We start from the raw sequence: 26603 nt of genomic DNA, 5'->3' as shown, positions 1-26603 counted from the left end.
GTTTCACAGGTCGGTGGTTGGGGTCCACCTACAACCTATGCTCTATGATGGCAGGATCAATACCTGGCATATTGTCAGCAGACCAAGCAAACACGTCTGCGAATTCATTCAGTAGCTGGCTTAGCTCTACTCTCATGGTTTCAAGCAAGTGACTCCCAATCTGCACAGATCTCTCATGATGGCCATGTAGGGGTTCGTGAGTAATATCTTCATCTACTGTGTTGATTTCAGGATATTCCCCCCTTACCTCTAGATCTTCCACGATTAGGGTTTCTCTTGCCTCTATTTTTCCTTTCAAGGCCATAACATAGCAATTCCGAGCTGCTGCTTGATCTCCACTGACCTCCCCTATCCCGTGCGGTGTAGGGAATTTCATCTTGAGGTGGTACGTTGACGTTACAACTCAGACTACATTAAGAAAATGGCGACCCAATATGATATTGTATACCAAGGGTCGATCAACCACCAAGAACTCTGTCAATGAAGTAACTAGCTGTGGGGTTGTCCCCATGGTCACAGGTAGCGTGATTGTCCCTACGAACAACATCTCCACCAAACCTAACCAGGGGGGTTGCGATCGATTTGAGTCTTTCCTTTCCAATTTTCATCCCTTCTAGTACTGACCAGAACATAATGTGTGCCGAGCTCCCATTATCTACTATTACGTGCCTGACTTTGTAGTTTGCTACCAACAAGTAGAGTACCAATGCATCATCATATGGTTGTTGTACCCCTTCTTCGTCTCGGCTGTCGAAGATGATATCTTCACCTTGTTTGTTTCTTTTGCAATTTGGTTCCCCTTTCTCCACTGAGAGCACTTGTTTAACGTACCTTTTGCGAGCGCCTCCACTGTCTCCTCCACTAGCAGATCCTCCAAAGATCACTGCAATTTCCCCTATGACTTGTTCTTCCTAGCCATTTGCATTGGGTCTCTTTTGCTCGCGAGGTTCCCTCGGAGGATCTTCTTTTTTTGATAAACCTTGATAGGTATCCCCTTTTTATTAGGGCTTCAATTTCGTTTCTCAGATGAATCCACTCCTCTGTGTCGTGCCCGTGATCCTTGTGGAATTGGAAAAACTTAGACATGTTTCGTTTATGCAGGGGAGTTCGCATGGGTTCGGGCCACGAGACATAATCTTTCTTTCTTATCTACATCAGTACTTCAGAGCGTGGTATATTCAAGGGTGTATAGGTAGAGAACTTACTGGATTGTCGTCTCATGTTAGGGCTGGCGAGCAGCGTAGTGGTCTCATGCCTTTTTGCGGACCTGGAGGATTCGCCCATCTCCCGACTATTCCCTTTCCTCTTCAACTCAATGCGACTCCCCTTAGTGTCCATCATCTTTTCCAAGTTGGAGAGCTGTGGTTAGGATTGCCAATGCCACTCCCATGTCTAGATTAAGGACCTCCAGTGTTACGGCATTGAAGCGATGTGTGAATTTTTTTTAGTGTCTCCCTCTCTCCCTGGACCATGCTCATTAGGTGAGATGTTGTTTTGACAATCCTCCGACTACTGAGGAAATGGTCGGTGAATAGTTGTTCCATCTCCAAAAAGGAGCCGATTGATCTGGGTCGTAGGGTCTGATACCAATCTCTGGCGCTACCCTTGAGGGTTGCTGCAAAGGCTCAGCACATAATGACATCAGGAGCGCCTTGCAGTTGCATCAGCACCCTGAAGGTATCCAAGTGGGCGATTGGGTCGGAGAGACCCTCATACCTCTCAAAGGTGGGCATCTTGAATCTGCTGGGCAGCGGGACCTCCATCACTTCTCTTGTGAAGGGTGGCCCTGAGGACCGTAGAGACGCTTCCCCATAGAGGAGGTTAGTCTTGCCCTCTTTCCTCTTTTTTTCTAATATGCTTTATCTTTTTTATCATCTCCTCCAATTCTGAGGATCTTTTTTGTTGGTTGACGTCTACACAATTCATGTTTTCTATCTTTTTGGTAGGGAAAGTTTTCTCCTCGCTCTTCTTTGTTTCATTAGTTTTTCGGGGTGGATCCGGACTCACCCGTTGTTGAAGTGGGGCATATGCTTCCTGACTTTTTTGGCGTAAGAGCAGGTTGAGCATGTCCTCCATTTTCTTTTGGAAGGCGAGGAACTCCTCCCTAGTGACTCCTAAAGGATCTACGGGTGTAGAACGGATTGACTGGACTGACTCCTTTCCGGCGGAGCTGGAGCTAAAGCCGTGTGAGGTGGAAATTTTTCCAACGCCGTAGGGGGGAGTAGGACGAGTGCCTCACTAGAGTGGTTTCCCACAGACGGCACCAACTGTTGAAGGGAAAAATCGATGATGACCAATAGAGGTGCTCCCAGATCTCCGGTGACCTGAAAAGGATAGAAAACAGAAAGGTTTGGAGGACTCGGGGTGTGCTCCGGGGGATCACTCTGATGCCTAAATAAGAGGGATGCTCTAGAGAGGCTGAATGCAACAGTAGAATAGGTTGAATGACTTACCTTGGCCTCTTCCCCAGATCCCTTCTTATAGGGGTTCGAGTTGACCCTTGGTTGATTCGTCTTTATTGCGCGGGGACATGAATTGCTCCCAGGTTATAAAGTGCTCGCACCTATCACTCAACTATTTAAGCCGTTGGCGTGGATCTCTCCTCCTCTTTATTGGGTTGGAGCTGATTACTCATCAGAATGTTTGACCCGGAGGAGGTGCGGGTCAAGTGTTAACCTGCTCTTATTAGCTAGACTATTTTGGGCGTATCACTCTTGATAAATTCAGGACTATTAAATCTTTATTTATTATTTTATTCCAACTTATTTTAAATCTACCTTTACTCCTTTTACTACCCCTACAGAAACTAACTCACTCTTCCTCGCTAACGTACTATGTGACTTACGTTACAAGTCGACATTTCCTGATCTTATCTTCTATGGGAGTTACACCTAAATTCTATTCTTAGTTGGATTGTGATTGAAAGTGGGCCCTGTGATTTGTGATTTTAATTACATAATGGAATCTTGCACTGCTGTTCAAATCTTGGTGAGGGATGACATGAGCAATTATTCTATATTTTTGGAACATAGAGCTCGGATTGTACATTATAAAATTGTATTAAATTTTATTTAAATTTATATAAATTTAAATATTTATACTATAAATATAAATTTAAATATTTATACTATAAATTTAATATTAATATCTTTTTCACCCTTGCGGAGTTCACTGTGCTATAGGTTTGGACCTAAAAAATCTCAAATATAAAAAGTTCTAATTATAACTATTTTCTATTCATTGCAAATAGCATTAAATAATGTTTAATAATATAAATTTTGAATGTTTAATTTGAATTTATATAAATTTAAATAAAACTTAATAACCTATTAAGGACCCTCCAAGAAGATACAATTGATTTCATCACTTTTACTTATAATAATAATAATAATAACTTAATCCCGAATTGAAGTTATTAAATTAGAGAAGTATCAAAAAAATAGTAATTTTTACTTATTTTTAAGGTTATTAACGCTTTAAGAAGATATTCAAAGGTTCAATTTTAATATTTTCATACTGAAAATTTTGAATTCGAATTTTTTTTTTTTGAAAAAAGGGTTTGTAGCACCCCACCCCACTTGAAGAGTTAATTAATTAATTAATTGAGACTGCGCTTACTTTAAAAAGAGTCTTTGGATTGATTTCTATAGGAATTGTGAAGCCCCACAATGATATTAATCCGAGTAAGCCCATCACCCCCCTTTAGCTTTTACAAAACAAATTTGGTCCATGTGCATACCCCCCCAAAAAAAAAAAAAATTGGTAAGAGAAGATTGCTAGGGAGTATAAAGATTAAAATAAATTTATACTAGAATATAAACTATTTTTATTTACATATAAAGTTCAAAGAAGGGTTTCTAGTTTTATTTACATACTCGCTCAACACTTACTAAAATTTAGATATGAAATCTTTATTAAGTAAATTTATAGTCGTAACCATTGGAATATACAAAAGAAAAAAATTAAAGTTACTTATTTTTTTATGAGATGATACGATAACACTACAACGTCATAAAATATTTTTTCAAAATTTTACGGCGAAACTAATACTTTATGAACTTTATTTATTTCATCATTCCATTTTTTGAAAATATTTTTGAAAGAAATTGGCAACCCTAGGCCTGAAGGACAATTATCACAGCTAGTGTAGGGAAAGTTACAATTCAAATTGCACCCACTTGATAGATAAACAGTGTTGAATGCAAATTCACAGTAAAGAATAAGTGATTGCAAATTTCTTTAGCTGGTAGAATTTTGATCTGGTTTATAATGGTGATTGGAAAATCAATGTTTGGGAATAAAGTTATTCATATGGCATTAAGCAATAAGTTTTGAAATAATGATAATTAAGTAATATAATTACAATAATTTTATTTTTATTATCATATTTAAAATTTTTATTTTTTTATATTTTTACTATTTTAAAATTTTTATGTTCTTGGGCTACGCGTGATCTCTCATTTGTCATTCTTTAAGACCCATTAAGAGTCTTTGTGTGAAAGAACCAATTTAGGGTATGTGGTAATTTGAGCCTATTCCCAATGCTCTTATTATAGCTTTTAAGGTTAACCATGGGCCTTCTTTCGGATTGGCAGCCCATTAAAGGGTTGGTTTTTAGAAATGAAGGCCCATTGTGGGCCCTTTGTTTTAAGGGTAAGCCCAATTTGGGCAATGGGCTGAGGATAGCCAAAGGCTCAATTGGGGGGAGGGGGCCCTCAATTAATTCCCACACGATTGCTCATAGGGAATAGTCCTGACATGCAGTCTTGATTCCCTTCCCTAAGTCCTACATTTTTCCATATGGCTTGTTCTTATAGACAATTATACTTTGCATTTTCCAGGGAGTTGGTTCCCTTTCAAAATTCATTGAGGGCTTTTGGATCAGCAGAATTTAGAGAAAAAAAAAAAAGGGGGGGGGGGGGGGGGGAGAAGGACATTTGGAGAGGTTTTAAAATGGAGGAAACGCAGAAAGATGTTTAGGGCAAAAATCATTTAAAGTAATTGACAGAGAACACTTGGTTAAGAGCAATCCAAAGGTAGGTAGAGGAGATAGCATTCAAGAATAGAAAGGCAAAGCAATGCAAAGTTCAGGGAGTAAATTTCAGAAGGTAGCAATGAACATATCAAACATTGCAGAATTTGAAGGAAGGAGGGCTCTATTGTTAGAGACCAAGTTAGTGAAGAAGAAACAGAAAGGTAAGTACTTTGTACCCTAACTCTTTATTATGATTGTTTGAGCTATTCTAGTTGTGTGATGTGGTGAATGTTGTAGATGCTTGTGAATTAGGATTAATTGCATGATGGAGTGATTTATGAATGGAGAACCTTAGACGAAATTCTAGAAGCCCAACTTAAATCTTCAAAAAAATCAAACTAAAAAACCCCAAAATCCCAAGCCAAAACCCCATCAAAAACCCTATACAAAATCCCCAAGAAAAACTAGATTAAACAATTTGAAATTCGAGTCAACCTGATTTGAATACCCAAGTCAAAAGACTAAAAACTCAATTCAATCCTACTTGAATGTCTGGGTCCAAGGACCCGGAACTGAGTCAAACAAACCTGAGGACCTAGATCAACTTGACCCAAGTCATCCCTTCCCTCACCTGGATCAACCCAATTGGACTCGGCTCAAATTTGGCTCAATCCCCAGAGCCCAAAGCCAAGCTATAAAACCCCAGGCCCATTTAAACTAGACCCTGGCCCAACATGCTTAAAACCCAAACCTAATACCCAAGATGTTAGCCTTAGTGGCTACATGATACTTTTTATCAAATTTTGATGATTACAACCCATTAGTGATTTTAAGTTACTAACCTTCGCATATCAAGTTATGATAGGTGCAAGTGGAGAAAAAGTTGGAAATTCATGAAGATACAGATCAAATTGTGAAAATCAAGTGCACCGGGCTACCCTTTAAATGGATCAAGTGTGAATTCATATGTAATGAGGAGTGTTTGAGGTAGAATTGTTGTAACTCTTTTAGTATTATTTCACGCAAGTTTATGGAGCAAGAGTTGAGCAAATTGCACATGCATATTAGTCTATATAGTATATCATTCATCATATATAGGATAGCATTTATCATTTGAATAACAAATATGTCTTTCATAGTTTTTATACTTAGAATTCTTTCAAAGACAAAACCATGATTTATATGATAAAAGAGTCACATATCCTATACTCAATTTTTTATATTATGGGACAAGGATTCAATGGTTTTTTCCAGAAGCCAACTAGGAAAGTGGCCTGAGGCAAACCGTCAGCGGTTTGGGTCGTTTTTAGAATAGAACGACTAGTTTTGGTGTCTAATGGTTATAAACGACTAGTACACGATTTTAACTATAAATATAAAGCTTCTAACCTGTTTTGAAAAAAAAAACTTTACGACTAGTGAACAACATCTCTAAGCACATTGCATTCTATTCATCAATTTAGTACTCACTCTCTCTCTTACTCTTTAATATTGTATGTGATTCAATACTTGAGAGATTAGTGCGAGAATTTCTTAGTGTTGTAATTAGCTCATTCAAGGAGCTTTGTCTACACCAACAACATCTTCTATATCTTCTTCAAATCGTAAGAGTTCTTGGAGAACCTAACTTAAAGGGTTCTTAGTGAACCTAGCTTAAAAGGGTTCTTGGTAAACCTAACTTGAAGGCTCTTTGTGAGTAAGAAGGATTTGTTCCCATGGTGGTGTAAAGGCTTCTTTGTCTTGAAGGAGTATAGTAGATTTGGAATCCTTGAGCATGGCTCAAGGCGTAAACATAGGCAAGAGCCCGAATACTATGCCATATTTGTTATTTACATTTAAGGAGGCCTTTATGATAGGTGCAAGTGGAGAAAAAGTTGGAAATTCATGAAGATACAGATCAAATTGTGAAAATCAAGTGCACCGGGCTACCCTTTAAATGGATCAAGTGTGAATTCATATGTAATGAGGAGTGTTTGAGGTAGAATTGTTGTAACTCTTTTAGTATTATTTCACGCAAGTTTATGGAGCAAGAGTTGAGCAAATTGCACATGCATATTAGTCTATATAGTATATCATTCATCATATATAGGATAGCATTTATCATTTGAATAACAAATATGTTTTTCATAGTTTTTATACTTAGAATTCTTTCAAAGACAAAACCATGATTTATATGATAAAAGAGTCACATATCCTATACTCAATTTTTTATATTATGGGACAAGGATTCAATGGTTTTTTCCAGAAGCCAACTAGGAAAGTGGCCTGAGGCAAACCGTCAGCGGTTTGGGTCGTTTTTAGAATAGAACGACTAGTTTTGGTGTCTAATGGTTATAAACGACTAGTACACGATTTTAACTATAAATATAAAGCTTCTAACCTGTTTTGAAAAAAAAAACTTTACGACTAGTGAACAACATCTCTAAGCACATTGCATTCTAGTTCATCAATTTAGTACTCACTCTCTCTCTTACTCTTTAATATTGTATGTGATTCAATACTTGAGAGATTAGTGCGAGAATTTCTTAGTGTTGTAATTAGCTCATTCAAGGAGCTTTGTCTACACCAACAACATCTTCTATATCTTCTTCAAATCGTAAGAGTTCTTGGAGAACCTAACTTAAAGGGTTCTTAGTGAACCTAGCTTAAAAGGGTTCTTGGTAAACCTAACTTGAAGGCTCTTTGTGAGTAAGAAGGATTTGTTCCCATGGTGGTGTAAAGGCTTCTTTGTCTTGAAGGAGTATAGTAGATTTGGAATCCTTGAGCATGGCTCAAGGCGTAAACATAGGCAAGAGCCCGAATACTATGCCATATTTGTTATTTACATTTAAGGAGGCCTTTAAGAAATTGGGCCGGTAAATACCCAAAACTTTTAGCTCAAAAGGCCCTTGGGGATTGGGCTTGTCCACTTCGTCCAATACTGTAGAATCCCAGCCCTGCAAGAAAAAGTGCACTGGATTGGGCCAATGGACAGCCTGCCTCGGTCCACTGGGTCCAAGTATTCATAACCTCAATCACGTTATTTCAACCATTTTTAATCAAAATGCAAAAAATAAATAAAAATTTTAAAAATTAGTTCTACACGTTCAAAATAGGAGTGATCTAATCTCTTACTATGATGATATAGGATCACCCATAAATTTCTCAATTTTGTTAGCTTTAGGTTTTATCACTATCAATTACCATATGATCAAATTCAAATTTGAGATTCAAATTTGAGAGATGAGAGAAGGTAGGCGTGATCCTCTGAAAGATAAAATTTTCAGAGAGAGAGAGAAGGTAAGCCTAATCCTCTGAAAGATACGATTTGAATAGTTGGCCTAAGCTTTTTATATTTAAATGCATAATATACAATCCTAATGCACTAGAAAACTCTTTCCAGGATACATCATATAGAGGCCATGGGCATCCTGCAACTGCAACTGCAGAAAATAGCAAGGCACTCTAGTTTTCTTTCCAAAATGGGAGAGATGGACGACCCAGAACTTTCACAGGAGAATAAACCAATTCGACAACAGGCATCAATTCCATTCCTATGGGAAGAAAAACCAGGAAAGCCCAAAAAAGACTGGAAACCTGCAGGGGTACGTCTTCCACCAGTTAATCAAGTTCCTCCACCACCACCTCCACCGGTCAAGCTAGTCGCCTCAGTTCCCTTTATATGGGAGGAAAAGCCAGGAACACCACTGCTCTTTTTCCAGCAACCGCCTGCAAAACTCAGTAGCCCCCCTACGCCGCCGCCATATGATGTTGATGATGATGACGACGACTTGTTTGATTTGGATCTTGAAGCATTCAAGTCACTTAGCTCCACGTGGCCTCTCCAAGCAAATCATCCTGCATCAACCATGGCGGTCTCCAGTGATACACCACCCCAGAAGACATCAATTGCAGGAAACAACAATGGGCACACAGAAACCCCTTCCACACCAGTTTCCGAGACAGGCACCAGTCCAAGCAACCCTGCAACTCTAACAAGCAGTCTTGCAGGGGCTTCCCTCTGGGAATGCCTTTTTCCATCGTTTCCACCAGAAGAACAGAACAGAGATGATGATCCTGATGTTAATGGTCATCCTAATGTCGTAAGAAGATCACCAACACTAGGAGAATTGATAAAGATGAGCAGAAGAAGAAGTTACCACAGAAAAGTTATCCAAATGATGGAAAAGGAAATGTTATCCTTGGTAAGCTACCATATCTCTTGCTTCCTTTTGGGTGTCATAATTATCTACATTTGCATTTGGATCTTGTACTACTGAAGATTCAATTAATCAACAGCAATTAACATGTGCAACCATAAATGATGTGCTTGAACAATTATTTATTTTTTGCTTTTTAAATGCATTTGACAGCAAAATGAATGATAGCAAATAGCATTCATATTTCTGAGCATCTGGTATTTTGCACAAGAGGATACTTGAAAGGAACTTCTGCTGGTGCCAGATTGCAACACTGGTAGGACGCCTCATAGAGAGGAGCTTTAGGAACACACAGAGGAGAGCTTTTGGACTGCGCATGTTTGGGAGCAGCAGCAACAGGATTAGGAGACCACAAGGAAAAAGGAAGCTGCAGTTGAGGCTGGAACAAACCTAGAAGAGAATTGCATCTGCCTCATTGTCAACCTGCAATCAGTTCTTCACAACACCCTTTTTTTATATCATTTTGATTTTTTTTATCTATTTCTGGGACATGTGGATGTGAAGTTATCTGTGTAATTTGGTTTCCCAAAATAAATATGCAAGCCTCATACACTACTCAATTTCTCACAAAGCAATGCTTTTGATTTCTTGCAAGAGCTAAGTATATATCACATCAAAAGATTTCAGAGTAGAAAATATAAGATGGAATTTTTATCTGGGGAGGGGCAACTGTAAGGCAACTCCTTAGTTTTATATAAGGGGGAAGAGGGTATGCGACTGCCATCATCCCCCCATCTCCCCCCCCCCCCCCCCCCCCCCCCCGCGCCCCCTTTCTCCCCAAAAATTCATTCCACTGTCACTGGCAAAGAAGGTATATCTGATCGAAAACATTATAAGCCCATAGTTTTTCAACTGGCAGATTTGCAAGTTTCAGCAACTTTCCGAATCCTCTCCATAACTACAGGAATATCATCTTCAGCTAATGTGGTAAAACAACACCGGAACCATCCCGGTTCAATGCAGTGGCAAGCAGACCCAGGAGTAGCATTGATCTTAGCAATATTTAACAGCTTATCCCACAACTCGATCTCCCCTTTCTCACTGTAGGGGTGGATTAATTTGCTCATATTAACCCAACAGTATAAAGCAGCACTGCTCTTTGCACACTCTATTCCCAATTGTTTCAAACCCTCAACAAACAAAGCATGCATTTTCTGTATCCTTTGTCTGTTGGATTCAATGTATTCCTTGGTGAGTCTTGTATCTGAAAGCATTGAAATCAGTAGCCGCTGAGTCGGAGTTGAAACAGAACAAAACCTCGATAACTTTTTGGCTGCAGCTAAAATATTTTCATTGAAGGAATATATAACACCGAGTCTAAAGCCTGCAAGAGACAGGTCTTTTGACAGCCCATATATTATATGAACCCTATTCTTGTCCAAATCCTCTGAGTCAAGTATCTCTACCATGCTCACAAACTCCTCACTCCCAAAGGTGGAACCAGCAAATATTTCATCAGAAATAATGTGGATGTTCTTCTCCCTAGCAAAGTTCAAAAGACCGTAGAGTGTTTCCCTGGACAAGATATTGCCAACAGGGTTTGAAGGGTTCGAAATGAGAATGCCACGGACTTTTACACCTCGTTTTCTGGCCTGGTTAAAAGCTTGATCAACAGCAGTAATACTCAAAGTGAAGTTGTCAGAGCTGCAACAATGAACCAGGATCAGCTCCACCCCTGTTCGCCATTTCATATCCCTGTCAAAACTGCATAGCATTTTCTAGATTAGGCAACAGATTTCATCATGAAATATATGATGGAAACTCATCAAAATATGAGAATAACTAATTTGCCAGAAGAAAGGAAATTACCCAGGATAATATGGAGTGGGAACAAGAAATGCATCCCCATGGTCTGCCAAGCAGAAGCAGAGCATCTCAACCGCAGGAGTTGCACCAGATGTTAACACTAGTTGTGATGGTTCAAATGAAACTGCTCCTCCCATGACTTGAGACATGAAACATGCCACAGCCTGTAGAAACAAAAAAAACAAAATAAAAATAAAAATAATATTTTAAAAGATAAAAAGACTAAAAAACAATCCTATAATTCGATACTAAAACATGTGTAGGTAACATCCTGTTCTTGTCTTCACATAATTGATAACTTCATTAACAACAAAAACAAGGGGTTACCCTTTACAATAAAGCAACCTTTCACAAGACAATATGGACCTCGATGTGGCTGTTTTCAAATCTTATACAACCTCGCAATTCAACTGTTCAAGGTCCAACACCAATGCCTGAATATAACCACTGAATAGATACAAGATGCGGCAATATCTAAATCAATACTCTAAAGAAGGCAACAACCCTCAGAAAAGTCCACATCTCATGTAACTAAATGTAAATGAGCATATAAAGTTTACAAATACTTGAAAACTAAGGTGCAATCCCAAGAGGGGGGGGTGAATTAGGTTTTAAAATTTTCTTTAAGAGTCTTTTTATAAATTCTTTCTGAACCTTTTTATATTCAACAATCACAAATGTAATGTTTAAGTTTTAATCACTTAGTCCAGCTGAAAATTGAATTCAAATTTTAAGCCTCTATGAATGAGTATGGCAACTTGGTCTTGCAGTAATTTCAATCAACAGCCAACCAATGAATTCACAATGTAATACTTTCAGCTTTTGAATATTTCAATCCACTCAACAAGATAATCAAAACAAGATTCCCACTATAGAATGAATTCAACAAAGCTTCCAAGATTCAACGATTGAATAACTCAAAGTAGAGTTTGATAAAAACCCTATGTTGACAGATTTAATGAAGCACAATTGCAATTTCCAACACTCTTCCAAAACTCAGAATTTAAATAAATTTTCAATTAATGAGTCTTGGGTGTTAATCAATCAACGTACTCCCTTATGGTTTCCGCAATAAGTATTGATCAATCAACGTACTCTCGTTTGGTTTCAGCAATCCCAAAGTTAAATTAATTTTCGGTTTATTTAATATTCAATCCACACAATTTATAGATTTGAAATAAACAACCACGCAGTTATATATGTGCTGAAAATTAAAGAGAGTTTAGGTAAAGAGAGTGAGATCGAGTTTTTACGAGGTACGGCTATACCCGCCTACGTCCTCATCTTAGACAACACCACCTAAGGATTCCACTATAACACTCCTTTACGGGTAGGAGTAACCTTAAAATCCCTCATTCAATAGGCTAGAGTACACCTCTCCAAATGATACCTCACGCTTGGTACAACGATTCAACAGCCTTGAACCATTAAGAAAACAAGAAAAATTTCTTGCGTGCAAGAATTACTCTCAAATAGAGCAGATTAGTACAAAATATAGCATAATTAATCAATGCTTCAATGTAAATATCAATGAAGAATAGTATTGAAGCTCAAAGAGTATATCACTGGGATTCTTTCTTTGATTGATTCAAAACTTAGAAGTTTTGCTCAGAGATCGGTGAACAATAACTCAGTAATTCTCAGAAAATCTCAGCAAGTAGACGTGTGCAAGAAGACTTTGATAGAGTATGAGCAATATAGGCTTGAAATCAGATTTTCAATTCTTGGTCTTGAATTTGATTTGAGAAATCATGTATTTATAGAGTTAAAACGTCATAAATTCACGTTGCCCAAGTTACTTGGAGTATTTCCCAAGTTTTTACAAAATTTGGGGCACAAGCAACTCAATTTGGAAACTTTAAAACGCTATTTTAAAACTAACTGTTACGAAGGTCAGTTGCCTGAACACATCAGGGACAGTCGCCTGATCTTTAAAAATCAGTGTATTTTTAACGTCAGAATAGGGTTAGTCACCTGAACTAACAGGGGTCAGTCGCCTGATCCTATACTGTCTTCCAAATTTAATTCAGCAAAAATTGTCAGTTGCCTAACCAGACAAGGGTCAGTAGCCTGAACAATTAAAAACACTATTTTTAAAGTTTGTTTCCAAAAACTCACGCCAACTTGTCTTGAGACTTTTCAAAGACATTTTCCAAGATTTTCAAAATAAGGTCTCTAAGTCCATAATTAATCCTAATGAGCTTCAAAGCATTCATTTTGATATTTAAATGAAGTACTTACACAAGACTTCCTTAATACTTTAAAACTTTCTAAAACTTGGAGTCTTCATGTATATCTTTGCTTTTAGTCATTCTTGTCTTGAGCTTCAATGTCCTTTGAGCTTTCATAAGATTTGTCTGTCTTTGATACTTTAAGCTTCATTTTGATCACTTGTTGTTGGAGTATGAGCTTTTAATAATCACTTGTGATTTTGAACTCTTAATACTTGAACTTTTGAACTTCATAGACTTGGTGTCCTGAAACATCATCACTTAACCACAACATGTTAAATTTATCTTGATTTGTTATCATCAAAATAAGATTTAAAAGTCATGTTACACCAACAATACTGATTGCCTAAGCTATATTTGTTGTGTACGACCCTATTCCTCTCCAAGGAGCACAATGGTCTGACAAACTAATCACACAATAAAAAATTCAAACAAATGACAACACAAAATAGCTAGCATCTCAAAACTGCAATGCCGGAAACTCAACACCGAAGATTCACAAAAGAGTTAATCAAGCTAAAGCCAATAGAGTATAAGTTGGCATAAAAAGCTTTCTCACTCAGTATGCATTAGCACAAGTATAGTTGATGCGCATATAAAATAATGAACATTCACATGCATGCCAGCAGGTTATTTCAAATTAGTCATGCTTTATGAATATGTGCTCAAAGCCATCATTTTGATATCACAAAAATGGAAACAAATAAAATTTATTCTAACACAACTACTAAAATAGGATAGAATAGCTACTTGTTCGTTGCACTAGCATGTTCAAAACATCTATTACTTGCACATTACAAAGCATGAAGTTCTGATTTAACCACTAAATGGATAGAATAGCTACTTGTTTGGGGAATTAGCATGTCCAAAGCATCTACTACACACACATTACAAACCATAAAGTACCTAAGTAATATACACAAGTGGACAAGATCAACGTTATGATGCAATATGATGCAAAACTATTTAAGCAGTCAAACCGTGACACAATCAGTTGTTCAGCTGGAAAAGGTGAACTTAAATTAAAGCAAAAAAAAAAAAACTAATTTTTCAATTAAATTATGACATAAAAAAAGATGATAAATGTCAGATTACCACTTTACCTAACTTAAACTTGGGGGGCAGCAATATATTTCAAGCTTCAACACAAGAAACAAATCAACAACTTGCTCTGAAAAACAAACAAAATGCTGTGGCATCATTTGAAAGCAAAACAAATAACAATTGAGCCATTAATTACAAAAATGTCCTCTGTGCAGTGCTCACATGAACCATGCGTAGAAACCCTTTTTTATTAGAGCAGTCATAAAAGACCTCCTTCAGCTCCAAATCCCCAACCCAATCTTGTGAACTTTACTATTCTTATCTTGTGCATTAATTTTGAGAATGGGAAAGTTTATGTTCTTATACTGATACGGTAATGGGTAGGATTTGAACCCTGTCACCTGCTCCTACATGGCCACTTGGCACTTTCTCAACATTAGGCCATGGCACCAGTTAAACATTAGAAAGCATATTAATTTTCATGACTCCACAACACACAAGCTGATCCAAATACGTTAAAAAACCCATAACAAAAGGCAATATCATAGTAATTGAGATAGAAACAAAACATTAAACTGATCAACACAACACACTGCTAAGATCACGTCTAACTTACCACTTTCAACTCCATTAATCCATCCACTGGCTGGTATCTCGCGAGCCCACTTATAACGGAATTATCATCTCCACCTCCAATTATCCAACCATTACAGTTCTCCAAAACCCATTTCTCAATCAAATCCAGCGACAGCTACAATGACCAAAAAAATTCACAAATGATTATATTTGAAGACTGCATATAAGCTGAAGTATACAATTTTAACTCCATTTGAGTACAACCCAGCATGTTTATGTGGATGCGCTGGGTATAGCCAAAGGAGAACAAATTTTACCCTGTTTTCGGCCAATCCGAGCTGAATGATACCGCCTGGATTAGCCAAAGCATCGTATGGATCCTGCGAAACCCTCTCCCAACCCACATAGTAGGGCGAATCACTCGGTTCTGCAATCGGACCGGCCCTGGCGGAGATCCTTGCAGGCTCTATGGATCCATGGGTCGACAAGACGGACCGCGACGACGACCGGGGCAGCTCCGGAGCGGCGTGCCGGGCTGAAGGGGGCGATGATGGCGGTGAACGGTGTCGTTTAAGGTAGAGTTGGAGGAAGTAGAAGAGTGCACAGGGGATGAGAGACCCTAAGAGAAGGCCGCCGCGGCCTTGGACAACCCCTTGCAAGGGCACTATCAGTCGCATGGTCGACGCTCCGGTGGCCGGCTACCAGGCCTCGCCGGTGGGGGCACGGGTCGGGTTGTGTGTTTGGCGTTCGGTCATTGGCTCGAATGGAAATGCACCCCTTATGACTGTGATGATGGGATAAGGGCAAGGACTCTGAGTGATAATTGACAGAAAATAAAATAATTAATAATTTTGATTATGAGGTATTTTTAAAATATTTATGAATAGTAATAAATATATTTTTGAAATATTTATGAATAATTATAAGAAAAGTTTAAAATATTCATAGACAGTTATATGAAATGTTAAAGTAGAGATTAAGAAATATAATCTCCTTATTAAAGATTATTATAATTATTATTATTATATATTTATATTGGATGTGGAATCATTGTTTTTATTACTTTAGAGGCTATAAATGTAATGAAAAAATAAATTAACAAAAACTTAATATTTTAAGAAATAAAAAAAAAGAATATGTTTTTATATTGCAATATATGAAATTAATAAAAAAATTATTAATTTTAAAAATATCATTAAATAATTATTATTTATGAGTAGTTACGGCATCATTTTGGGATTTTAAAAACTAAGCCAAAAGATGGGAAATTTTCATTTCTAATTAGTAGAGAAAATTATTAATTTTTTAAAATATTATTTTAGAGTAATTATAAGTGGTTACAGGTATTTTTGGAGTATTTATGCGTAGTATAAGATACTTATGAAATAGTTGTAGGGCATTATTTTTAAAACTAAACCAAGAAATGGAGAATCCCCTTTTTATTAGTAGAGATTACTAGCCGCATGACTTTAAGACATTTTAGATAATGATAGATGATTATAGTTTTGGGATGTTTTAAATAATTATGAGTGGTTTATATGATTATTTTGAGTAATTATTTTTTTATAGTTTTGGGATGTTCTAAGAAATTGTAGGTTAATACAATTTTGGAGTCATTTTTTGCTAACTGTGACTAGTTATAGGGATGTTTTGAGAAGTTTAGGGGGTAATTATGAGTAATTTTAGAGATACTTTAGGTAAATTGTTGATAGTTGTATAAATATTTCGATTGAAGTAAATATCAATTCAAGAAAGGAGAAGCCCTCTCATAATAACTAGACATAGGCACGCATTATATGTGTGTGCTTCATGACCCTCATTTTTAAAAATTTTTAATAATAATTTAATAATAAAAGATCATGGTTGTAAATACTTATGAGCATATTTTGAGATAATCATGAGTAGTTATAGAGATAAATTTGACATAATACTAAGGATATTTTGGGATAATTGTCAGTAGTTAAGCAGTATTTTAGAATGATATTCAATAGTTATAGGGATAATTTAACATTTTCAAAAGATAACACTAAAAGGAGAATTTTTTTTATAATAATAATAATAATAAATATTATTATTATTATTATTATTATTATTATTATTATTATGTCATGCATTACAATTCTCTAAAAGTTTTAAAAAATAATTATAAAGAAAACAAAATAAGACTCAAAAAAATATTTAAACTGATTAAGAGAAGGAATTATGAATTATTATTGAGATACTTTAGATATTTAAATTAATGAAGAATTTTTTTTATCTTTATGAATATTAAATTAAAAAAATAACAAAAAAAACAAGCAAATGGTAGGTCTCATTGGGTGATGTTGGTTACATAATTTTTTTTTTTTATCAATTTATACAATCATTCAACAATTTAAGGATTATTAAATCTTTACTATTTTATTTTACACTATTTTTGGCTTACTCCTACTTCTTCTTATGTCACTGTAATAACTAATGCATTCGTCCTCAAAGATGCATCATTTGCCCCATGTTACATGTGCCCAACCATTTTCTACCCCTTTAGCTTATATTATACTCTATAAATGTTATGTCTAAAGAGTCCAAAATTATTAATAAATAAATAAATAATTGATATTCATGAAATAAATATGAAAAAATAATATTAGAAAAAAATATTTAAAAATATAGAAATTGTCATAAAAATAAAAATAACCTAAAAAAATTGGGCCAACCCTTGTGTGCTTGAAGCAGTCTTAAAAGAACTCAAGGTTTGGCAAATCGTCTCAATAGTGTTAAGAAAATCAGATAAAAAATTGGTCACAATCAAAAAATAAGACACATGGGTCACCCCAATACCATTTGGAGAGACATGTTTATTAACACCTTGTTATAGCTGGAGCCAAGAGACAGCCAAAAGTTGGAGCTGAGTTGGAACGCGGTGCAATTAATCTCACGCGGTGAAATTTATCTCCATTCTATCTCCATGTTTTGTTGATTATGTTTAATTGTGATTAAATAGTGATTTAAATATCAGCCCTATAAATAGAGGGCTGAGGAATACAAGATATGTACAAGTGAGAAGCTCAGAGAGCAGAGAGGAGAAAGAGGAGGAAGAGAGGGAGAGAGAGAGTGTGAGAATTGTAATTTTTCGGCGAAATAGTGAATATTTGGTGTGTGCTCCGTAAACGTAGGTCAATATTGACCGAACCACGTTAAATTTCTGGTGTCACATATTTCTGGATGCTCACAGGTTTCCAACAAGTGGTATCAAAGCCAAGTTGGAGCAAAAAAGCCAGATCGGAAGTGATCTCGAAATCAGAGCTCTGTTTAGTGGATCAAAACAAAGTTTTGAGGCCACCATCACATTCAGCTCGCCGAAACAAAGAGAACTGTGCATACCTGAGCTCGAACAGAGTCCAGACGAAGCCTCGCGTGCCCTCACGCGCCTCGCCGAAGCATGATGCTTCGCCACACGCCGGTCACACCCTGGTGACCAGCTCCTCACGCGCCCATGCATTGCCATGCGTCTTCCTCGCCCGGACCGCCTCAACCTGACCCGACCCAGACGCTGACTCAGACCAGATCAACCCAAGACCCGATCCGCAGATCCTTATTGGACCTAAACCGGCGATCCAGACGCGGGGTGCCACGTCATCCGCCACATCAGCAGGTGGACCCCATTGCCATGTCAACAAGTGGGCCCACTGTCGTCAGCAGAATTGACCAAGTTTGACTAGGTTTGACCATTACTTTGACTGAGCTTTTTGGAGTCGTTTTGGGTCTGTTTTTTAAGCGACTTGAACCATTCTTAGGGTTTTCGATCGTTTTGGATCCAACCATGCTATCCATTTAAGCTAATTCCATCTCTAAATCAGCGAATCGAGATTTCGAATGAAAAGAGCTCAAAAATCGAAATGTTCAATGGCAACAATTTTGGTTTCTAGAAGATGCAAATAGAAGATTATTTGTTTGGGAAGGAATTGCACTTACAGTTGAAGGGTAAGCCAGCATCTATGAACAAGGACAAGTGGGATTTGCTTGATCGAAAAGCCCTCGGAGCCATCAGAATGAAGTTGTCAAAGTCTGTGGCGTTCAATATCAAGCATATAACATCCACCAAGTCTCTGATGAATGCGTTCTCTAATATGTACGAGCAGCTTTCAGCCGCAAACAAGGTACATCTCATGAAAATTCTATTTACAATGAGTATGTCTGTAGGTGAAAGTTTCAGCAGGCATTTGAATAATTTCAATGAGTTGTCAGATCAACTCGCCTCAGTCAAGATAACGTTTGATAATGAGATTCGGGCCCTACTGATTCTTAGTCAGTTGCCTGAAAGTTGGAATGGTGTCGTTACTGCCATCAGTAGCTCCATGGGAAAATCAAAGCTTGTATACGATGAAGTCATCAACATGATTTTGACGGAAGAAATCAGAATGCAGTCAAACCATGGCTCCACTTCGAGTTCAGCCTTGAACATGGAGAGTTGAGGTAGAGGAAACAGGCATGGACGATCAAACAACCGCGGCAGATCTAGGCCCAGGCAGTTTAAATTCAGAAATCCCAGAGGTACTCAGGACACAGGTTCCTAGAGTACAAAAGTTATTGAGTGCTGGAACTATGAAAAAACTGGTCATTACAAGAACCAATGTAGAAGTTAAAAGAAAGAATACGAGACGAGGGCAAATACAGAAGCAAATATTACTTCCGAAAATGATGAGATGTTGATCTGCTCTTTGGAAAGCAAGCAGGAGTCTTGGGTCTTAGACTCCGGAGCCTCATTTCATGTCACTTGCTACAGAGATTGCCTAGAGGAGTACACACCAGGTAATTTTGGTAAGGTGTACCTTGGCAACGATCAACCTTGCGACATAACCGGCAAGAGAGTTATGAAGGTCAATATAAACGGGTCAGTATGGAAGCTGAAGGATATCAGATATATTCCAGACCAGAGAAAGATTTTGATCTCAATTGATCAGCTGGAAGATGAGGGATACATGACGAAATTCATTGGCGATAAATGGAAAGTTTCAAAGGGTGTACAAACGATTGCGCGAAATAAGAAAAGCGGAACACTTTTTCTAACCTCCAATGCCTCCATGTCTATTTCAGTTGCTGCAAGAAATGATGACAACAACATCTGGCACTAATGACTTGGTCACATAAGCGAGAAGGAACTCAGGGTGATGCACTCAAAGGGAAAATTGAGTGGTCTACAATCAGTGCAGATTAACATGTGTGAGGATTGTATAGTCAGGAAACAGAAGAGGGTGGTCAGTTTCCAAATAAATACTCGTGCCTCAAAAAAGAAGAGACTAGAACTAGTCCACTCAGAATGTGTCGGGACACAACAGCAGATTACCGAGAATCCTCAAGTGGAGGAACCAGCGGAGCAAATCGTCGCACCACCATCTCCTACTCCAGCTCCGGAGCTTAGGAGATCTACTCGGTCTCACATACCAAACAGAAGGTATATTGATTACTTACTTCCTACAGATGGAGGAGAGCCCGAATGCTATGATGAAGCATGTCAGGTGGCATATATGAGTAAGTGGGAGCTTGCGATGAAGGATGAGATGAAGTCCCTCACCTCCAACAGAACGTGGAAGTTGCCCAAAGGCCTTCACAACAAGTGGGTGTATAGAATCGAAGAGGAGCATGACGGCTCCAAAAGGTACAAGTCTCGGTTGGTAGTCAAAGGCTTTGAATAGAAGGAAGGGATTGACTACACTGACATATTTGCACCAGTTGTGAAGCTGACAGCCATCAGATTAGTTCGTAGGAATCGAGCAGACAGGAAGATGGTGACTTGTGTTCAACTTCAGCTTGGTCTTCATGCCTGAAGACATATTTTGAGCACATCATTTATTCATGATACTAATTGTGGAGGCATCTCTATCTCTAAGTGGGAGATTATTATAGCTGGAGCCAGGAGACAGCCAGGAGCTAGAGCTGAGTTGGAACGCGGTGCAATTAATCTCATGCGGTGAAATTTATCTCCATTTTATCTCTCCATTGTAACTTCCCATGTTTTTTTGATTATGTTTAATTGTGATTAATATCAGCCCTATAAATAGAGGGCTGAGGAATACAATATATGTACAAATGAGAAGCTTAGAGAGCAGAGAGGAGAAAGAGGAGGAAGAGAGGGAGAGAGAGAGTGAGAATTGTAATTTTTTGGCGAAATAGTGAATATTTGGTGTGTGCTTCGTGGACGTAGGTCGATATTGACCGAACCACGTTAAATTTCTGGTGTCACATCTTTCTGGATGCTCACAAGTTTCTAACAACCCTTATTCTTATGAAATTCAGCGATTGTTAAAGACCTTATACCATGACAAAGTTTAACATGATTAAGAACCAAGAACTATAATTGGGGGAGACATTTAAGTTTGAATACCCTAAAGTGATCTTTTCAAATTGAATGAAATATTGCTTTATTCTGGTGTATGCAAATACTAATAAAACAATTTGATGATGAAATTTTTTTAATGTTTTAATAATGACAGAAAGTGGGTTTTTACGAGAATATTAAACATATCTTTCATTTAAGTGTGCATAAATGTGATTATCATTCGTATATGTTACATTACTTTAATGGGTTTAGACATTAATGTAGTATCCTATATATGATGAGTTACAAATTCTATGATTGTACTTGATTAAATTGACAAATCGCGATATTTTGCTCTACTTATGAAAGAATATTGTGATAATTTTTCTTACTACAAAAAAAAAAATGATAAATGGAGTTTTTTTTATGATAAAAACTCAATATGTGAACATTAAGAAAGTTATATAAAATAAATAGATGGTAAGTATTACCCCTTGAATCCCTCTTGGTCTTAAATATCCATTTACAACCGATGGGCTTCACACCTTCTGGTAATTTGACAAGATCCCAAACGTCATTTGCTTTTCATGGAATTCATTTTATCATTCATGGCAGCAATCCACTTCTGAGAATTAGAACTTTGTTTGACTTGATGGAAGTTGAGTGGATCATCTTCCACCACACCTATGTCAAACTCATATTCTGGGAGAAAGACAATGTAATCGTCTGAAATCGCACTTCTCATTTCTCTAGTGGATCTCCTTAATGACATCACTTCTTGAGTTTATTGAGTTTGCTCTTCTGGAGCAATATCCTCATTTTGTGTAGGGAGTACAATGATATTGTCATGTATTGTTTCTTGGATAGGTTCAATAGCAATACTAGGAAGACAAATAAATTCCTCCTTAAAGACAATATCCCTAACCTTATCTCCCCCCCCCCCCCCCCAACAAACTCAACTTCCTCAAGAAACCTGGCGTTTCCCATCTCAAAGAAGGTCTTTGTCGAGGAATCATAAAATTTATAACCCCTTGACCTTTCAACATACCCAACAAAGTAGTAGCCAATTGTCCTTAGGTCCAATTTCTTTTCATTAGGCCTATGAGGCCTAACCTTAGCCAGACAACCTCAAATGTGTAAATGCATAATACTTGGCTTTTTTCCAGTCGAAAGTTCATAAGGAGTTTTAGCTATTGCCTTGCTTGGAACCCTATTCAGTATATATGCTGCAGTTTTAAGTGCTTCTCCTCGAAGAGATTCTGGTAAAAAAGAATGACTAATCATACGTCTTACCATGTCCTTAAGCATCCTATTTCTTCTCTCAACAACACCATTCATGCTAAGTTTCCCTAGCATGGTGTACTGTGGGACGATACCGCATTCCTCTAGGAATTTAGCGAAGGATTCTAGACGTTGTTCTCCTGATCTGTCAAATCTACCATAGTATTCACCACCACGGTCAGATTTGACGACCTTAATTTTCTTGCCTAGTTGGTTCTCAACTTTGGCTTTGAAAGCCTTTGAAATCAACATACAGGTGTATAACCCCTTGACTTCTCATGTATCAAATAAAGGTACCCATAGCGCAAGTAATTGTCTATGAACGTGATAAAATACTGTTGTCCATTCCAAGAAGTCATAGGGAATGGACCACATATATCAGTATGTATCAGTTTTAAGACACTTAGGCTCTATTGGCACCTAAATTTCTTTTGTTTGTCAGTTTTCCATTAATAAATTCCACACAAACTATAAATTCTGTTAAGTTAAGGGGTCCCAAGATTCCTTCTGACACAAGCCTTTCCATTCTCTGTTTAGAGATATGTCCAAACTACTTGTGCCATAAGGTGGCAGAATCCTATGTTGACTTTTTGGGTCCGTCTCCTGATTTGATTATGACAAACTATAGTATCTCATCTGTGTGTTTTGAGTATTTGGACAAGTTTATTTTTCTAAGCACGGATGACAGATGAGAAATGGAAGCCGAGAAGCACTTAAACAAGCATATCCCGGCACTTTCCATGGAATTGCAAAGGAGCAGCGCATGAAGACTGATCTTTTTTTTTTTTTCAGTTGTATTATTATATTTTATTTTATTCATGTTGGGTCTATAATAATTCAAAGGTCTAATAATTAATGCATGGCATACATATAAGAACTAAAGCTCAAGACCGTAGTTTGACCTTAGGGATCACCCTTCGGTCGATCTTCAATCAACTGACGCCAGATTTTTTCGGTGTCCTAAAATAAGACCTAGACTGACCATAAGACTCCCTATAATTTATAAAAATATGTTTTATCTTCTTAAATATATATATATATATATATATATATATATATATATATATATATATATGCTCATATGAATATGGTTAACGTATAAGGGACTTAGAACCAAAATGTATGAAAAATACATGTTCGATCAACCAAACTTAAAAGCATAATTTCTCACGGTCGACCAAACCAACCTGGGTCAACGGTTGGACCACAAGTACGATCGAGTGAACCCTGCCTAATCAATATATCGATCAACCGAACTCCTACCAAGTCAAAGTTTGACATCATGGTCAACCAACTAAAACTTAAGCCAACTACCTGGTCGACCGAATCCCCACGTGGGTTCTGCCAACCGGTCGGTCGATCGAACCACTCATTTCAAAATCACCTGATCGACCGAACTGCGTTAGAATCCTTGTGACACTTAGTCCGGTCGATTGAACTTTCAGTTCAAATTTCTCCCAGTCGACCGAACTTGGTCACTTGGTCATTCAAACTTCACGTTTGGTCGATCGGTGCTTTCAGGTTGGACATTATTTTTACCGCAGTTAAAGATTTTAAACAGGGTTAATTTTCTTAATGATTTTTAAAATAAATTTAATAATACCCTTGGTGTCCCCATCGATCATAATTTTGCCTATGTCTATATATATATCTCTTCATTTGCAAAATTAAGGCAAGATTAGTAAATAGGATTAAGCCAAAATTCTCTGAAAAATTTCAAATCCTATTTTCTCCTACTAAGTCCATAACACTCAAATACCTTCATTCATTTGAAAAATCCTACTTTGTGAGTGTTTTATTAATCGTTTTTTAAATTTCTAAGAAACCCTCACTTGCTTTGTTTGTGATTTTCATATTGAGAGTTTAACTTGATTTTTCCCCCGATTTTATTTGATAAATCTTTGTGTGGGAAAAATCTTATAGCTAAGTGGGTCTTTGCATTGTCATTGCAAGACTCATTAGGGCTTATAATTTTTTGTGTGCAAAAATATTTTACAAACTCGGATTTGAATATCTCATTGTGCATTGTTATTGAGAAAATTATTTTGGAGATATTCTAGATTTTTATTAGTTTGAATCTTTGAAACCCTAAACTAAAATTGAGAGTTTATCATTGCCTAGTTTCAAAGATTCGTTTGTATAAACACTTGTATGCTTGACTTGAGATAATCACTATATTAAGTGTTGATTGCACACGTAGAGCACTGAGCTTATAGTTCATACATCATTGAGGTGCATTGATTATATTGTGCGTATTGTAGTACACACCTGCTTAGTTAAGAAGCACATTTTCGTGTACATAAATTCATATTGATTGTATTTCAGGCGTGGGCCTGAAGAGGGAGACTAGCCCTGTGGAATAGTCCCGGACTGACTTAGACCCGATTAGGAAAGTTAGATGTGCCATCGTGATAAGACGTGTTGGTTGAGGTTAGCCACGTTAATTGGCCTAATTGTAATCGGTGCTGCTCCACCCGTTAAGTGAGTACTAGTGGAATCCTCAGACTTGCGAGTTAGAGGCGGGAACGTAGGCACAGTTGGCCAAACCCTGATAACATATCTGGTGTTGATTTTATTTTCCGCAATTTACTTTCTACACCTGTATGTTTGTGTTTATCGTTTAAATATTTGATTGGGATTGTGAACACATAGAAAGACCCTAGGTTTGTGAAATATTGCTTGCTAGATTAGTTGAACCTAGGGGATAAATTTTTAAATACCCAATTCACCCCCCTCTTGGGAATACACCAAAACTAACATCCTCCTAAGTTAATTTACGTTTAGTACCTCATGAACTAATATGTAATGACTCTGTAGACACCTCAATTTTAATCAGACCTCCCCAAAAAAACCTAGTGTAATAAGGCTTTGAGTCCTGAACAAAACCCTTTTTCAAAATTAAGACCCTAATTCCCTAGTTGAGTCCTCTTGATTTCAAGAAGTTAAGTCCCTTAAAAATGTTAAAAAAATTAGTTTGAAATTAAGTCTTGTAAATTTTTAATCTGAGTCTTGAGTTTTCAAAATAGAGTTTCTTAATTTTTTAAATGAGTTGTTAGATCAATTCCTTTCGATTTTAACTAGTTTCTATGAATTGGTTCTTTTAGTTGCAAAATTAATCTCTGTCAATTAAGCCCTTGTAATTGAGTCCTATAATAATCTGTCCCTGCTAAACTAGGTTTCTTTAACGATTAGTTAAATTCAAGATCATTTCTTTTATTAGGTTTTCAAAATTTCTAGAGTCCCGTAATTGAGTATTCTTAGAACTTGGAGTTGAATTCTTTAATTTTCAAAATTGTTTATCAAAATAAACACCAAGTCGAGATTTATTAAATCATTTAAACCTTCAATTTAGTTGTAGGTTTTTAAGTTGCGTTCTTCAAAATTTTCATATTGGGATTTTTAATAAAATTTTTCCATCTCCATATTAAGTCTTTGGTTTGTGGTTTTTAATTTTGAAACTGGGTATGTCAATGGGGATTAAGGTCAATTTTTAAATTGGGTTCTGTTTAGGCACAATTGGTCAAACAAATGTTGGGTCAAAGTTGAAAAAACGCACATGAGGTCATTTTATTAGAAAGAGGACATGTGTCCCACTACAAGAGTCGGGTACATGAGGATACTTATTCTTGATTGTCACTTTATTTATCTCCCTATAATCGACGCACATCCTCATAGTTCCGTCCTTCTTCTTCACGAACAGAACTGGCACTCCTCACGGTGACACACTAGGCTTGATAAACTCTTTATCCAACAACTCATGCAATTGATCTTTCAACTCTTTCAGTTCGGCTGGAGCCATCCTATAGGGTGCTTTAGATATTGGTGCTGACCCTGAAAGTAAATGCATGACAAACTCAATCTCCCGATCAGGTGGTAAACCAGGTATAACTTATGGAAATACATCTAGAAATTCTCTTATTACTGGAACATGAGCAATCTTTAATTCTCCCTCAAGCATCTCTTTTACATAAGCTACATACCCCTGGCAACCATCTTGAAGCAGCCTCCTCGCCTAAATAACCAACACTAACTGTGACGAGGCGCGTACACGTGATCCCACAAATTTAAATTCCTGCTCTCTTGGTGCTCTGAAGATCACCTCTTTTTTTATGGCAATCAATGCTGGCGTAGTTAGCTACTAGCCAATCCATACTCAATATTATATCGAACCCTTGCATGTCTAATATCATGAG

General features: G+C 37.1%; 2 protein-coding genes across 2 annotated transcripts; one reads left to right on the top strand and one right to left on the bottom strand.

The window, feature by feature from the left end:
- The first annotated feature begins 8376 nt into the window (after positions 1-8376).
- On the top strand, positions 8377-9631 carry LOC131146813 (altered inheritance of mitochondria protein 3). Its single transcript, XM_058096607.1, has one exon. The coding sequence runs from the start codon at positions 8377-8379 to the stop codon at positions 9232-9234; it is 858 nt and encodes a 285-aa protein (XP_057952590.1). The 3' UTR covers positions 9235-9631.
- Positions 9632-9734: 103 nt separating this feature from the next.
- LOC131146812 (probable aminotransferase ACS12) lies at positions 9735-15649 on the bottom strand. The gene is made up of 4 exons (XM_058096606.1): positions 15149-15649; positions 14872-15006; positions 10984-11144; positions 9735-10878 (listed from the first exon to the last, which is right to left on the bottom strand). The coding sequence occupies exons 1-4, from the start codon at positions 15506-15508 to the stop codon at positions 10023-10025; spliced, it is 1512 nt and encodes a 503-aa protein (XP_057952589.1). The 5' UTR covers positions 15509-15649; the 3' UTR covers positions 9735-10022.
- Between the last annotated feature and the right edge of the window lie 10954 nt (positions 15650-26603).

Source organism: Malania oleifera, chromosome 13 (genome assembly GCF_029873635.1).
Source record: "Malania oleifera isolate guangnan ecotype guangnan chromosome 13, ASM2987363v1, whole genome shotgun sequence".
NCBI classification, from domain to species: domain Eukaryota; kingdom Viridiplantae; phylum Streptophyta; class Magnoliopsida; order Santalales; family Ximeniaceae; genus Malania; species Malania oleifera.
Note: the sequence above shows the minus strand (reverse complement) of the source record. Positions and strands in the feature narration are given on the sequence as shown.